Here is a 15,776-nt window from a genome sequence, read left to right on the forward strand (position 1 = left end):
CAAAGACTGGTGTATATTTATTTTATTTACAAGGAAATGTACAGTTTGTTACATGGATTACCAGTGCAACGTTGTATAATCTGAAAACACATTCTCCTGTTTAACACTTTCATCAGCCTCTTATATCAGTTGATTTGTAAGATTGTAAAATAGCATAGAAATGTTCTGAAACTGCCTTTAAATGTAAGCATTATGAAAAGCTTTGCTTGAAACAAAGTGCCCAAAAAGGGAACTAAATATCTTGTTTCTGTGTTGAAGAGGGACGTATATATTCACCAATTTCTAGAAGGTTTTTTAAACCCAAAAGGCGTGGGCACAAGAACAGCTGAGAGAAATCCCCCCACAAAGGCATTTGTTGAGCTGACAACTTGTGAGGGATGGATCTCCATGCCAGGTTAATTCTCTATCCCTCTAAAAGGCATTCAAAGGACAGACAGACAGACACAAATGCGTAATGTTGGTACGTACACAGCAGACCACTCAGCAAGCACATCGAATTAACTGTCACCGTATCATCCAACCAATTTACTTAATGTAAAAATAAACAGGTAAAAAAATGACTGACACGGGCTATTGCCTTTTCGTTTTGTTTTTTCTTGGTGCATGTAGCAAGTAACCTAAATATAACAAGGTACATTTACTTTTGACAAACATACGCTATAGTCCAATAATAGCAATTTGGCACGAATGAATGCCACAACACAACGGCATACAAACTTAGCAACAGCTACGGGACAAATATATACCGAGAAGGATTTTAAAAAGTGTCACTTTATTTCTGAGATCAGCCGTCTTCTTGATGGGGGGATTCTGTCCCGGATGCCGTTTGTACTCCCAACGACAACAGGGGTCAACAGTCACGCCAGCTCTGTTCAACAATAGCAGAAACCCTCTTCTCGTACTCCCGCTTGTTTTCCTGGTACAGCTGAGCTGCCTGGCTGTTGGCTGGACTATTTGGGTTTGGCTCGTCCAGCAAAGACTTGAAATGTACAACAAAAGAATGTTTTAAATGAAGCATTATGACATGACGTGGATTACAAGTACTGGCTATTACTTCGTCAACAAATAGGGGCTCAGTTGCATTGGCGCACTGCGTTTCTTTGCATGAAGCAATGTTAGATCACCTGTATTGAAGTTAGGATCGAAGAGACATCATATGTCGGACTCCAACGATTCTGAAGAATATCTAAGCATATGCTTCCATCTGCATACACTGCAAAGGAACACACACACACACAGACACACACATTAGGAAGCTTTTCTGGCATCAATATGGAGACACGTGACATAATTTCATTTCTGCAGACAAAAACTGTCAGTGTTGTATTTGGAACATACCATTTGGATGAAACATTTTTGAGGCAAATCGCACTGTTGGAGGTTTATTTGGATATTCCTCTGTGAATTCAATGGTAAGTTTGAAGGTTCCTGAAAGTAAAAATAAATTGAGTTGTATGAATTGAGATACGTTCACTAAAATGAGTTACAAGTAGTAACAGTGTTACAGTGCTTTCTGTGACGCAACAGGGTGGAAAATACAGATAAAGAACTGTAAGAGAACTCACCATCCTCAAAAGGTGTTCCCTCAGGACTAAAAGAGAAGTGAACAAAAACAGGCCGTCGAGCATCACTTAAATACAAATATCAAAATCCAACTTCAAATACTTACAAAACATGCTGACAAACTAAAATATTATCAAAAATCTTATATTCAAAAACAAGCAACAACTTTTTCTACAAAAAATGTGTTTAATAAGTTTGAATAAACAGACTTGACTCACCCAAAAATGACAGCATTCCATACCATGATATTGTTTTCTGATGGCGCCCCACTAACTCCAGCTGGAGGATCCTCCTGCAGTCTAACAGACACAACGGTGGCACAAAACACAGGGCACGTTAGGGGGTCGAATCAGCAGACGGCAAGGCTCCATTCAATATGAAAACGGGATGTTTTACTGTTGTGTGCTGAAGGAGGGCTACGAGTTTGTAAAAGTCCCAATAGCAAAAACGCACCTTGATTTACAGGTACTGTTACATCAACGCAGTAAACAGTACTATGATTCTAATGACTGTTCTGCAATGTCTGTTTTGGAAATACAACTCAACAAATCATACTGTTGTGTTTCTAGACAGTGGACAAACCAGGACTAACCCGTGACCTCTGCCTGTTACCATCAGTTCTATTTAGTAGGAAAACACTGCAGATAAGAACTACAGTGAAGTTGCAGACGGTGCTTTAATATCTGCCGATTTTTTTGTGACTGCCTGGCAGATGGTCGCTTATCCTCAGGCTTAGATCGTGATCTATCAAGGCCCAGGAATCGGGAGATCCCTGGATCACTGTGTACCCAAGACAGTGTTTGTCTACACCAACCTCTCATCGGTTTGTGAAGGGCCATCTGTCCAATGATTTGAATGGCATTGCCAATAACCAGTTACAGATACAAACCAGTTGGCCTACAGAGATCACGTATGAACACAATCATTATTAGCTTCCGGCTAAGGCGCTGATAACGTGTCACATTGTATAAAACATCGACACATGGCATCTGCACGTATGAGAGCGAGCAGTGACCATGAATTGCACAACACCATCGTTGCTGCTCACCGGTAACGCTATTATCGATAGCTGCTAATCATTTAGCAGTCATTAAAAGGTTAACACTACCGCACCCTAGCATTTGTACAGTGACTAAAAACTCGATTGTCTATTTATATGTCTTTTCGTATCATCAAAGTTCTTAACTTAGTTAAGAATGCCGCTATGGACTGACGCTAACAAGCTAGTCTTATGCTGCTAACGTTAGCTTACGCTGTAGCTACTTTGCTGATGTTTTCCCTTCGCTTACCGTTTAAAATCTCTCATTAAACGTCGTCTCGCTGGAGTTGACATCCCGTTGACACAGAAACCTAAATCCTTGGCATAAACGTAAATGTGTTATGCGTAAGAAAATGTGTTTGTTTCCGTATTATTTTAACTCCTAACTGACTAGCCAACCATTGATAGTTTGTCAAATATTTAGCTGCCTGTGCTCGTCTAAGGGCGCTACCACTTAAACTAGATAGAGGAGGATATTTCCATTAACTGTCTGTAAATTGGTAAGCTGTAATAGCCACATGAACACAAACTAACCGTATCATTGAAAGTAGTACTATCAGTTATGATCATATGTATTTCTGTAATCCACTTTCAGTTCGCAGTATACATAGCTAAAGTATTTTTATACATTGGAGGGACCCCGTCTCTACACTTGTTCAAGTCCACAGAAAATTACGTCATATGTTTATCACTGTTTGGATCGCTGTATTAATTCGTGTGATTGCAAGGTGTTATCCTTCCTTCGTTTCTTTTCAAATGTGTCAATTAATTAAATATATATTAAATTATTCACTTTGGGTATAACCAATAACTATTACCAACGCAAGGTGTGTATGACATCCTGTCTTTAATCAACATTAACAGTTAGAGACCACTAGATGGTATCTAGCCCACAATCGTTCTAAATTACAAGACAAAACAATCTAGAAAAACATGTTAAAAACACGATTGTATTCAATGTAACATGAACAAAAAACGTCGCTTTCCTGATAAATGTACCTTATCTTCCATATACACTGTGTTTGCATGGCAGTTATATTACTTAGCCGAACATAGACTCTTACTTGACACCCTTCCCATATGGTCTAGCGGTTAGGATTCCTGGTTTTCACCCAGGCGGCCCGGGTTCGACTCCCGGTATGGGAACGTACTTTTATCTAGACATAAAAAATGATTAATCTCACTTTGTTTTCTTTCGACACCAAATGTACAACATCACATAATCATTGAAACATTTTGAGTCTTACAGTCTATTTCATACATCTATCACAATTCACGCTCGTCGTTTCAAGCGACTCTTTAGACCCCGCCCGTTAAGGAGTTATCCTCGATTGCTCTCATCTCACAAGGGCTTGGACCTTCCCGGAAGATGACCGTTTCCACGTTCATCTCCTAGTGCGAGCATTTACCGTAGTCTGGAAAAGAGGACAACACACGCGTCTTAAACAAGGCAAGCTTGCAAGCTACAACCGCTTCTTTTTTTTCGTCCGCAACTTAATTTGACTAAATCGCGTTGAGCTGTTGTCAAAATTGCCCTTAAAGTGACACCTGTGAACGCGTAGCGCTTCATTAGCATTGACGTTGACCGAGCCGTCGCTTACATACCACTTCGTTTAATGGTCAACACAATTCTAAGTAAACAACTACTACTAAGTCACTATTAAGGACACAATATCTATTGATCATAATTTACATTTTAAGCAACAGGACATGAGGCGACGGCTTTTTTTCATTTTTTAAAAACGTCTTTGAATCCTCCCTCGTCCCCTCGATTCAATATTGCTCAACTTGAAACTCCTGATCTCTTTTTTAAGACTACCAGAGTCAGCCAAACCCTAGTACCGGGGGGGAGGAGGGGGATCATTTCCCAGGAAAATGTGACTGTTAGGAATTCCCCACGCATCAGCCCCTGTCGAGGAGAAAAACAGCAGCCTTGTGTCAGAGAGCACACGAACGCATCGGGATGGCGAAGCCGACGGGTGACGGGCGTGCGGTGATGGGGCGCTGCTGACGGCCCGACTCCATTTGCGACGAGAGGGTCTGTGGACAGAGGACAGAGGACAGAGAGGACGGCCACCGACTGTCACCATGTTCCCGGGACGAACACTATGCTGATGACGTCTTCTACCAGGGTACGTCCTCAATTAAGGATGTTTCATTCTCATCGCTCACTTAACCAACAATCCAGGCCTGGCTGCCGCCATGTGTACTGGGCCCTTTGCGGTTCTCTTGATACCTACACGTTTCCTGGTGTTTGCAGAATTTTGTAGCAGTTTGGGTATTTCATTGCACGTGAAAAGCTACAGAAGCACGACTGAACTCATATGATGAACAGTATACGTTCCTCTGGGATACAAGGCCAATCAGCCCACTACATGTATGTGTCTCCCCTTTGTGTTGGCCATCATGTGACAAGCACAGATGTGTGGTTGCGTGTGTGTGTGCGTGTGTGTGTGTGTGTGTGTGTGTGTGTGTGTGTGTGTGTGCTGAAAGCGATTAGTGCTTGAGAGATGCTTCCTCGACAAGTCATAACAAACCATTGGACGCTTACGGCAGACAGCGAAAGGAATGTCAGTACGGTTTGATGTGCGCCTCAGTGTTCAAAGCCATTATACTAATAGTTCAAATGAACACGTAGTCACATATGTTGTAAGTCTTGACCGATTTCATGGAAAGCATTGATTGTTGTTCATCTACAGTAATTATACCCTCTTAAACACGGTTAGATGTTTGGCCTCTTATTAGAGTTAATTAAGTCTTTTTTTTATTAGAGTTAATAGAGCTGGAGTGTTTAATCAAATAAACCATTGGTGGATTGATAGCATGTAGACTAATTATTTAGTTTGTCTGTTTTCTAAAGATTTCACTTGTTCCAGATTCTAAGATGTTTTTTTTTCCCCAATCATATTAAACTGCCATTTATTATCCACTTTCTTGCTATGTCCTGATATTTTCCTATAATCCAACGTGTGTCACTCTTTAAATTTAAGAGGCCTCAGACTAAATATATTCGCTAAACAAAAAGGGGATTGCTGTGATAGTGAATCTAAAATACTCATCGCTTTTCCTCAGAGGACAAACACAAAGGCCAATTTCTCCTAATTTCTGCAAATATAGGCCTGCAATTCCCGGCAAAAGGGTTTTTGTCCGTAGTGTAGTCGATCAACTATTTTGTGTCTAAATGTTTGCCAGATGTTTACATTTTTCAGTTAAGATGCCCGTATCATGGGACGCTCAAACGCCAGCCAATTGGTCGGCTGCTGTTGCTCGCTCTCTCTCTCGAGAGGAGTGACGCAGAGGGAGGGGAAGAGTTACGAGCTCTTAGCCTGTCTGTCCCGCTGGAGACGGGACCAGCTGGACCCGCCAACCCTTTCACCCCCCTCTCCCCTTATCATCTTTCTATGGTGGGAACACGGGCTTTTATGGATAACTGGAAACTTCAATGCACCGAAATCAATTATCCAGAGCAAGACCTTCCAAAAATACTCCAGTGGGGAGTCGTCTTTGTTTGTCTCGAGCATGTAGTCTTGTTTTAGAAACATTCTGCCATGCTCCTACACACACATTTAGCCCTTCCTCCCCCCTTGTGCTTTCTTGCTTTGGCATGCTCAAATTCTGCACAGACGGCGAGAGATATGGCGTGTGTGTTTGTGCACAGAGCAGACTGAAGACTGCGTGGTCGAGGTTAAAGCACTTCCCGGTAGCCTTCCCATCCCGTGACCGTGATGTCACCGTCAGTAGTCTGACCAAAGGGCAACAACGGAGAGCCTTCCCCGTGCAGCTCTCCCCTCCAGTTACGAGGAGCTCCTCAGACATTAGACACTTCATATTGCCCGAGGCGTACCCGCCTGCCTTAATGGGCTGCTGGATATCGATTCGGCTTCACAAAAAGAAGATCTGAGCTTTTAGCCTATTAAGAAGGCAGCACTGCAGTTTCACAAAAGGCTTTTAGGAGCGGCCTTGCAGGGGGCCGGCAATCCTTTTGCGAGTCGGCATACATGGTTATCTTTAAAACTCCGGTTCACCCCCCCTGTAACCGTGATTAAAGATTTCTGAGTATTTAGGAACTATTGTGATATTGTTTAACCCATAGATTTAACGTTTAACGAGTGTCCACACATGCAGCTACAAACAAATTACACTTGATGCTAACTCCTGCTACTTTAAACAAGTGAAAAGAATTTTCTGAAGCCGGCATCAGTATCCAGTGACATTCTCAAGTATGTCTTGGTGTGATTTGTTTGGCCAGGAATAACCACAAGATGGCAATGTTCTTATTCTAAACAAACAATCATACGAGATGGCTGAGACCTCAAATGACTTGCAGAAATGCAGGAAACGACCTGTGAAAAGAGAAATAAAACTGTTCAACTTCCCCTTTATTGAGTGCAGCAAAACATACCTCATGTTGGTCTGGGTTCTGTGGAAGGCTCGGAGGGGAACTGCCATTCGCAAAGTTCCCTAATTGAGCGCCGCTGTTTCACGACCTCAGACTTTTGACACCTGACTATCACCTTGTCGGGCGTTTATTGCAGCAGAGAGATCGCTGCCATTGGACCTGACGTCAGAGGGGAAAGGTGAGTGGAGGGAAATTCCACCTGTAACCTCACTCTGCTCTCGCGCTTCCTGTCTGGAGCATGTGACTTGGATGAGTCACCACGCCTGAGTTTCTCCACGAATCTGGGCAGTGGCATGATGTAATGCGTAGTTACAGTCCAGCTATTTTTAGCATGCCAGGGAGGGCCAAGCAACTTGTCTTTTCACGTATGTTGTTTTGTTAATGCAGTACATGAAAGTTTACTTTATTCTTTCTATGCCAATCAGACTAACAGATACGAGCTGCACAAAACACTGGCTTCAGTGATGTATTTGATGAGTATTTATTCATTCAGTTGTCAAAAAAATACAAATTGATGGCAATAATATGACTTTGTGGTGATGATCAGGTGAGAATAGACTGTATTTGATTAAAAGCGTTAGCAATTCTACATATAGGAACAACTTTGGGTGAACGTGCCTGTTACCTTTTGTTGCATAGGTTTAGCTATTGTATTCTTTTGTCTGCAGGAATAGTTCCTGTAGGATGAATCCAAGTATAACGTGTCCAATCCGGCTGCCTGTTGACATTATGAGATTAGTTAACCACATTACTTAGATATTTTTACGGCGAACGCTGAGGCCCATGTGAGCACACAGTGCAGCTGAATGTGTAATTACATTAAGGAGGGATGACTCTGGCTGCAGTGTTCTACCTCTCTCTAGTCTGACCTCACAAAAGTAGTCCTGGACGAATATAGAAAGCCAGCAACTTTGGCGTGCAATGATATTTCACCCTGTCATTTTTCATGTCTCCTGGAGCTGACGAGGTAGCGGTGAGTGGCTCACGAAGGCCTTTCCGTGAATCAGCTCAGCCAGCGGTTGCTCGGATTCAAAGAGTGAGCTTTGCTCGTAGAAGCCACAAGGATCTTTCCTCATTCAACTTTCAACAAACTCTTTTGAAAAAAAATGGGGACTAACGCAAGCGAGGACAGGGTTGACAGAATTTGCAGCGAGCTCAGGCAGCTTGTCTTATCTACTGAGAGGCGTGTCTGTCTTCACCAACAGTAATTTCTTTCCCCCTTTCGTTTTGGGTTAATTTCAAAGTGACAAGGAGTCCTGGTTAAATTATTTAACTGCAGGCGGCCAATGGGTATTGTGATCTGGGCCCTGAGTGACGGAGCAGTATGCTCTTTGGACCTCGTGGCATTTTATTAATAATGAGCTTGAGATAAACTAGAGCTCTCGGGTGAAAAGCTGCTGGCTGTCGGCGCACACTGGAGCAGTCATGCTCCCAGCCCTGAATTAGTTGGTGTGACACAGATGGACTTTTCCAAACCTCAGCAATTGTTTATGATCAGAAGTCTGCATGAGAAGCAGCAGCTATGTGCTTCAGTGACGTTGCGTAACAGCGGATCCTTTATGCCAGTATCTGACTTGCAGGTGTCTGTTACAGCCCACAGAGGTATGATGTGGACAACTTGGATTGTTGGCCTGCTCTCTGTATTTAATCATTAATGAGCTGCAGTCTGTGTGCGTCTCTCCATTTGGCACAAGTAGACAAGTAAGGCCGGACGCTGTATGTCTCATCAGCACTGTTTGCAGACACTGCAGGCGGCACCAACGAAGATACTGACATGGACATTTGATTTGCTATCTTTCTTTCTTTCCTTCTTTCTTGAATCAATGGGACTGGCTCTCATTCTGAAGGAAAATCCTATTAAACTGGAGGGAAACATTCACTCAGCTTTAAAAAGCCTCTGGTTGAATCCTTTTGAGAAATCAGTTTGAGGAAATGGTATCAAACTCGGAGACAGTTGGCTGTTGCACATTGAGTGCGTCGGCCTTATTGCTGTACACCTCCACAGCTCTTTGTCAGCTCCGTATGTACCACAGTCCCACTCAGTCAGCACAATGAACCCTGTTGCAGTCGGGATGGTGCCTGTCCAAGAACCATGACGTTTTCAAAGCACTATGAGGTGTCAGCTAGTTCAGCAAACTTGCTGCAACAGGAAAGTTTAAACCACAACCAGCCGGCATGCTCTTAAATCATACTAACCGGGATATTTGAACAGTCCTTGACTTCCATCCATCTTTCCCTGTAATCCAAATATGACGGATATTTAGAGTGTTTTTGTCCCACAGCAATACTTTGTTCATCTAATTTCACAGCCTCACTGCCCTCTCATTCTCCTCTCATTCCTCCGCTTCGCTGCTCGCTATTTGCGCCACTACGGCAGCCATCAGATTCCGTTTAAATCCATTTATTTTGTGCTGCCGGAAAAAAATAGAAGATTGGCTTCATAATGCTTCGCAATCGCTACAATATACACGGTCGTCCGTCCCAGGACCAACATATGGGTACAGGAAGTCTACACTCTAGGCCTACAGCATCGTGTCAACGGGCTGGTTCAAGGCACACCTGAGCCAGCCCTAACTGTACATGACTTTGCTTACATGTGGTGAGTGTGTCTGTCCCCAGGCTGAAAAAGTAAGCTGCTGATGTGGTACTATCAGCTGCTGAAGACATGATGGTGCTTTGTCGGGGAGGAGAAGGATTTTTAATTAAGTGTGGGATTTCACAGGGAGGCCATGTGCCGAAGGACTTCTACGATATATTTTCTTAGTTTTTGTTTGTGTGGTGTGCTGCAGAATTCTGGATCAATGCTGACCTCCACTCTACACAAATAATTCTCCCTGGCCTCCAAAAAAAGGCTCCCATATCTCATCCTGTCAAGGATTGTTCCAAAATGTTTGTCTCGCAGTGCTCCAGAATAACTCTTTACTGAGTGATCTGGGTTTCATGAGTGCAGTGCTTGGTGGAGTAGTTTGTCAGGTTCGACTTTGTAGCGCACGACGAGATAAATTGTGTCACATGAATCAAGTTTGGGAGCAAAATCAGAAACTGCACTGAGGACTAGTTGAGCTGTATTTGAGCGCTCCAGTTGCTTAACTTCGATGCATAAAAAACATTGCGGCTTATATCATATTCATAGAAGAAAACTAATCAACATACTGCCATTAACATATTAATAATATTATAATGCAAAACAAGCTACTCGAAATGACATTTGGATAAACAAGCAGAAAGATTAACAAAACGCAATTATCTAGATGACAATCTTGGGTCCCTTGAAGGGAATTCACTGACTGCTTTGTGGTGCAAAGTATGGCTTCAAAGAGGCGATGCAGCAGAAAGGCTGTCCCTTTGAGTGAGTCTACACCTAAAGTGGCTCCGAGCCGATCCCGCAACAAACAACACTATTGCTTGCTTGCGTTAATACACCGCCATTGTATAAAGAAAGCAAGATCACAATGTGTTAGACGGGCGTTTTGTGTCCTCACTCTGCAGGCGGATTTTAATTGCGTCCCACTGACATGACACGAAGCACCAGCAATTTAAGCATCTTCACTTTTATTGCTTTTCCCCCAGTGTAGACGTGATTTGTTGATCTCGGTGAGGTTGCAGTATTGCCGGAGATAATTGGAAGGATTGTAAATTCTTTTTGGAGAAGATTAGTGCAAATGGTAGCTTGTTTTTAATTTATCTTTTTGCTGCTTTTGATAAACAAGTACAATGTCATGTTGTTCACATTCATGAGGCTCTACAGTTTAATCTAGATTTGGGGCTGTGAATGGGCCCTCCTTGTAGGTTTACTTTGTCTGATGCAAGAATGACAGAATAGTATCTTGTAGAGACTGAAAAACATAATTGGCATTTATAAAATAAACTACTTTTATTTTATGCAGTATTGTGCCTCTATAACGTTTTGCCCACCTTAAACAACACAAAAATAGTAGATTAAATCCACAATTAATCAATTGGATATTTGCTGAATCAAATAATAATAAAGAGATTTATAGCTGTTGCCGTAGTGTGATTCACGGACATTTAGTCTTCACATTATTGCCGTTTTCCGAACCAGAAACTACAGGGACAGCTAATAAGATAACCCATAAGTTTCATAAGAAAGGTTGTGGACATCAAAGTGGGTGACTTACTTTCATCAAATGGCTGACTTGAATAACATTTCAGTTGTCATGAATGGGGATGCTAGGCATACAGACTGAAACCAATGGTGTATCAGGTTGTAAACGTTTTCTTTACTGCAGTAAAATCTGGTATTTAATTAGTGTTAATGGAGGTTATCTTGCTTTTGGAACAAAAAAAAAATACTTTTTCTCATGTGTGTTTTTGTATATTTACATAGTTGTCCTGGATGTCGGCAGTGCTGCAGTGCATTGGTCTTAGAAGTAAATATCACAACGGCGTTTCCTCCACTGCTTCGGAGTTGTGGATAGTATTTCTAAAAGGCGGTGACGGATGGAGCTTGTGTGGTGTAACTTTCCCTCACGGCGACGCAATCAATTTGCTGTGAGGCAAACACGGGCTTTCTGCTTGGAGCTGAGCTGCGTTGAATGGAAGCCAGGGAGATTAAATGTGATGTTGAGAGCACTTGGTGGAGACCGAGAGGGCGATTTGGGCGTCCGTGACAAACAGACCTCGTCGCAGTTGCATTTGAGTTTAATGATTTCATTTTTTTTTAATCAATCACTCTTAAATCAAGTCCTGTGTCTGTGTCTGTTTATGTTTATGTTCTTTCCCAACAATCCCATTTGAGTCGGGTTTTGTTTACGTGTGTGACTGTTGAATGCGCTACATGGGGCCTTTCAGTGGAAAACATGTGTGAATTCATCGCAGAGCCGAGAGTGTGACACCGAGTGCTCAACGCTCGCTACAGACCACCACTTCCTGTCAGTGTCATTTCAGAGACATTCTTATCCCGTCTTCTATCAGTTCACTCTAAAATAACAAGACATGTGACAGTGAAATGATCTGCAACCGATCCGTTAAACTTTCTGTATGTTCACTCATGTGCACGATCCCAGTCTGCGAACATCTAGTACATCTAGTTTGTTCACAGCTGGGGCTTTACTTTTATCATGATCACATTATGTTAGAGAGGGGGAGGAGAATCATTTTTTTGGCGCTCTGTGGTAAAGCACTTGCTCATTCCTAAACGTAGTCGAGTTCACGGTTTTCAATTTTCTTTGTAACTCCCACTAGAAGAAGTTGTTTTTCAGGGGGTTTCTACCACCGGGAGAACAACTCCCCCACAAGTCAGCGGCCCAAACTCCCCCGACACGGCTAATACACTCACAGGGATGTGAACTTTTCTTGTGAGCTGCCATTCCGACTTTAATAGCCATGCCTGGCCCGTATTGTGGGGGTCAAAGTCTAAACGAAGTGCATACCTGTCCCAACTGTTTACCTGCACCACGAGCACTCCTCTGCTGGAGGAACCTGTCTGTTGTCTTTCGTGCTGTTTGAGGTGTGGCCCTGTGGTTGGAGCTCTCTGCTCTCCCCTCCCCCCCACCGCAGCCTCGTCCAATCCCTGCCACACGTCAAACTCACCTGAACGCATTTGCATGCTGGGCCGATACTTGCCGCTGATTGGCCAGGTAAAAGCACCCTGCCTCGGGGCTCTCCTACCAATGGCGACAGTGCTGCGTGACTCACAGGGAGAGGACGAGTTGCTTCACTACACTTCTCCTTTTTCTGGTTCAAACAGCAGCTATTGCATTTTTTTTTTTTTTTTAATCTCCAGTTTTTTTTTCAGTTGCCGCGTACGAAGAGGTGTGAGGCTGTCCGGTGGTCCACATTGAGACAGCTTTGTCCCCTTCAACACGCACTTTGGATTACCCCCCTCTTTGCCTTTTGTTGTCCTTTTTTTTTTTCATTGGGTACTGTGAGCGACACTTGTTCGGTTGCTATCATGGACATGGTCGCCCAAATCCTGTGTCTTTGAGGTTAGTGATGAATAGTTCTCCTCTGCCTTTTCACAATTGACATATTTTCTTGTTGGTATAAAGAAATTATTAAAAAAATTAGTTTTTCTGTTTTTTTTCTCCCCGACCCTTTTGATAATTATTTATTAAATTATTTTGGAGTTGCTGTTTGTAAGTGGACAGGCGGCGTCATTGGCAGCCATCATGTGTTACTAGCACACTTGACATATTACGGCTTCGTAAGGGGCAACTTTAACAAGTCATACAAGTAAAACTTGAATTGACATGTTTTTCCCCCCCAATATAAGGTTTTTGAAACCTACTTTTTCATCTAATTGTGTTCAAAGAGACGGCAAAAACTGTATATTAGTGTACGAAAGCTTTTGGGGTGTGTTGCGCAGGTCAAACCAATTCCCCCAAAACGGGTTTGAAGTTGACACGTTCGAGGCCTCGACAGCGCAGGAGATCAATCAATTATTAGGAATTCCTGCGGTCGTTCGAACAACTAACAAGAATGATATGCTTGTTGCTTTTTCTTTTATGAATTGTTGCCTTATATGGTGTGCTGAAGCAAGGGCGGGAACGGTGTTTTGCAAGCCCCCCCCCCCCGTTGACCAAGCCCACACGTATCTTTCATGGCGTAGTAATCTTTAATTACACATCGTGTTTATCAAAAACCATGATGATGTTGTTCTTGATCTGCGAATGCTTTCAAAGTTTTTATGCAGTCTTTTTTTTTTTTTTGACACGTTGAACCGGTTGGCGGAAAAGCCGCCTGCGGTTTTGCTGTTGTCGCTCTCCGCTGTGTGCTGCGTTGAGTCAGTCACGCAGTGCTTCATCTCCTTACAACAGAAGAGGTTGCTCGTCTTGTAAAGTAGAGGCTTCAGTTTAATTCGCAGAGAAGTTTTCCCGCTACAATATGTTGCTTCCTCTTTTTATTTCCATATTAGTTACCCCTCCTAAAAGTCTTTTTTTTGTTCCCCCCCGTCAGTCACATCAACTATTCGTCTTGATGCTTGTGAGAATCTGTTTCTACAGGTTCCCCATTGCAGCAGCGATAAAATCACACTTCCTGTTTTACCAGAAATCCACTCTGCACTTTTTTGGTTCACACAAGACATTGTGCCTGTACAACATCGCTAAATAGAAAAGAATACAGTTTGAGAAGTTTCACACCCACTTTATTTTTTTAAATTCTACTTTCAAAATCGCCTGCAGTACGCAGTTAGCCCTGAATCAGTACTGATTTTTATCCAATTTTGGTGGAGCTTTATTTTCTTTATAAAGCCAGATGCAAAAGTCCAAAGCTTGAGATGGCTTGGCGTTCATTATCGATTTTGTTGACATAAAGGGCAGTTGAGGCCAAATGCAGGCAACTGAGAACAGATCGCAGAGACGCCAAATACATATTTCTACACTTTAGGCTTTAGCTACCAAACTATTATTGTGTTTGGATCAATTGGCCTTGGACTTTATTTGTATTTAACACCTGAACCACATGACTCAGTGCGTGAATGGTGGCTGTTGTGTTGAGCAGGTGACTTTGCATTTGATCAAACACGTGGTCCGTGCCCACCCCTGATTTGGATTGTAAATGAGGCCGTCGTGCCTCCGAGGATGAACTCATTCTGAAGCCGGTGTTTGGTGAGGCTTTGTATGTGCCTCATTCAGAGGACATAGGAGGCCGGTGAGGAGACGGAGGGGGCTGGACAGGCTCCTCTTTCAATACAAAGTCAACAAGTCTTGGCCTGTAATTAGATCATTAGGCCGGGGCAGGATGACGGAGGCGTTGCAAAGGAAGCACATGACGAGAGAAGGAGGTGGGGAGGAGTTTGTTGCTACGGTCCCAGCATGCAGATATATGTAAAGGTGGACGATTTATTCAGTTTTTGGTTTCAGGCACATGGTTCAGAGAGAACAAAAACAGATCAGAGTTTGTATGGTCGGCTACCAACAGGCTTTTCTGGTTCAAACTATTGTTTCTCACAAACACAGCATTTCTGTTTTTGTATGCATAATATATCTGTTGGCAGCAATAATGCAATTTTAATGCATTTGCACAGGCTAAATATTATACTCCTTAAATGTGGCATGTACAAGCTTTAGGTGTTATAGATGAAAATAAATGGAGACGTCCTTAAATGTATTAGAAGTCTAAACTATATTTGAACACAAAAAGAGACCAGAATTTGAGATAGTTATATCTTTATTATAACTCCCATTTATTGAAGACTAAGCTGAAAACCAGTAGGAATCTCGTAGATACACATGAGTCATTTTTAACACAGGTCGTTATTTTTTTAAAGAAAACTTCACGAGAAAGGTTGAAGTGAGAAAGCGTCAGGACCACTAACCTGTTTGGGTGGCCTGTTTTTGTATCGCTAAAGTGGATTTGCATTATGTGTCCATGTCAGTTTCTCCACTTCTCGGGTCGAAGAAGTGGGCTTGTGACGGTAAGTTTATACTCCTGTGACCAACCGGAAAAAACAGGGTGGGGAAAGTTAATGTGTAACACTCTCTTCTGCCCTTATGGCTACTGTCAAGGTGCCACTGAGCAAGGCACATACTGTGTCTCAAGGTCCTCCAGGCACAGCTACATGAGCATGTTCAAAGCCACTGGTGTGTGTCTGTGAAAATATACTGCAGGTCTACACTCAGAAAAACCCTCCCTCGATAAATAAAGTCAAATCGATTGAGCAAGTCTGCCTGTGTTGCAACTGTCTCATTCTAAGAGCATGCCGGGACTGGCAGAACATAACAAACCAGAGACGCAAGCATTAGTTCATTTCAGCCCCGAAAATCGGGATTTTTATTAAAGTAGCAAGAATGATGATGACTTTTTTTCCTC

At 42.7% G+C, this 15,776-nt stretch overlaps 2 protein-coding genes and 1 non-coding gene across 7 annotated transcripts in view; 2 read left to right on the forward strand and 1 right to left on the reverse strand.

Moving 5' to 3' along the window:
- Nucleotides 1-7: 7 nt before the first annotated feature.
- Nucleotides 8-3,283, reverse strand: ube2a (ubiquitin-conjugating enzyme E2A (RAD6 homolog)). Of its 2 annotated transcripts, none has more exons than XM_040173341.2 (6): nucleotides 2,853-3,283; nucleotides 1,782-1,862; nucleotides 1,566-1,591; nucleotides 1,339-1,428; nucleotides 1,125-1,213; nucleotides 8-979 (listed from the first exon to the last, which is right to left on the reverse strand). In XM_040173341.2, the coding sequence occupies exons 1-6, from the start codon at nucleotides 2,894-2,896 to the stop codon at nucleotides 851-853; spliced, it is 459 nt and encodes a 152-aa protein (XP_040029275.1). In that variant the 5' UTR covers nucleotides 2,897-3,283; the 3' UTR covers nucleotides 8-850. The 2 variants fall into 2 exon arrangements, with proteins under 2 accessions (XP_040029275.1, XP_077956808.1); XM_078100682.1 differs by having other exon boundaries at nucleotides 1,566-1,630; nucleotides 2,853-3,063.
- Nucleotides 3,284-3,676: 393 nt separating this feature from the next.
- trnae-uuc (transfer RNA glutamic acid (anticodon UUC)) lies at nucleotides 3,677-3,748 on the forward strand. Its single transcript has one exon. It is a non-coding gene; the product is annotated as a tRNA-Glu (tRNA).
- A 196-nt stretch (nucleotides 3,749-3,944) lies between these two features.
- Nucleotides 3,945-15,776, forward strand: part of elf1 (E74-like ETS transcription factor 1) — a 32,720-nt gene continuing 20,888 nt past the window's right edge. For 2 of the 4 annotated variants that reach the window (XM_040173319.2, XM_040173322.2), the window contains exon 1: nucleotides 12,620-12,949. The gene's annotated coding sequence lies outside the window, so the exon portion shown is untranslated. Of the gene's footprint in view, nucleotides 4,735-12,619; nucleotides 12,950-15,776 lie in introns of those variants that run through there. The other 2 variants (XM_078100675.1, XM_040173320.2) reach the window with 2 other exon arrangements.

The sequence above is a fragment of the Gasterosteus aculeatus genome, chromosome 4 (assembly GCF_964276395.1).
Source record: "Gasterosteus aculeatus chromosome 4, fGasAcu3.hap1.1, whole genome shotgun sequence".
Classification (NCBI taxonomy): Eukaryota; Metazoa; Chordata; class Actinopteri; order Perciformes; family Gasterosteidae; genus Gasterosteus; species Gasterosteus aculeatus.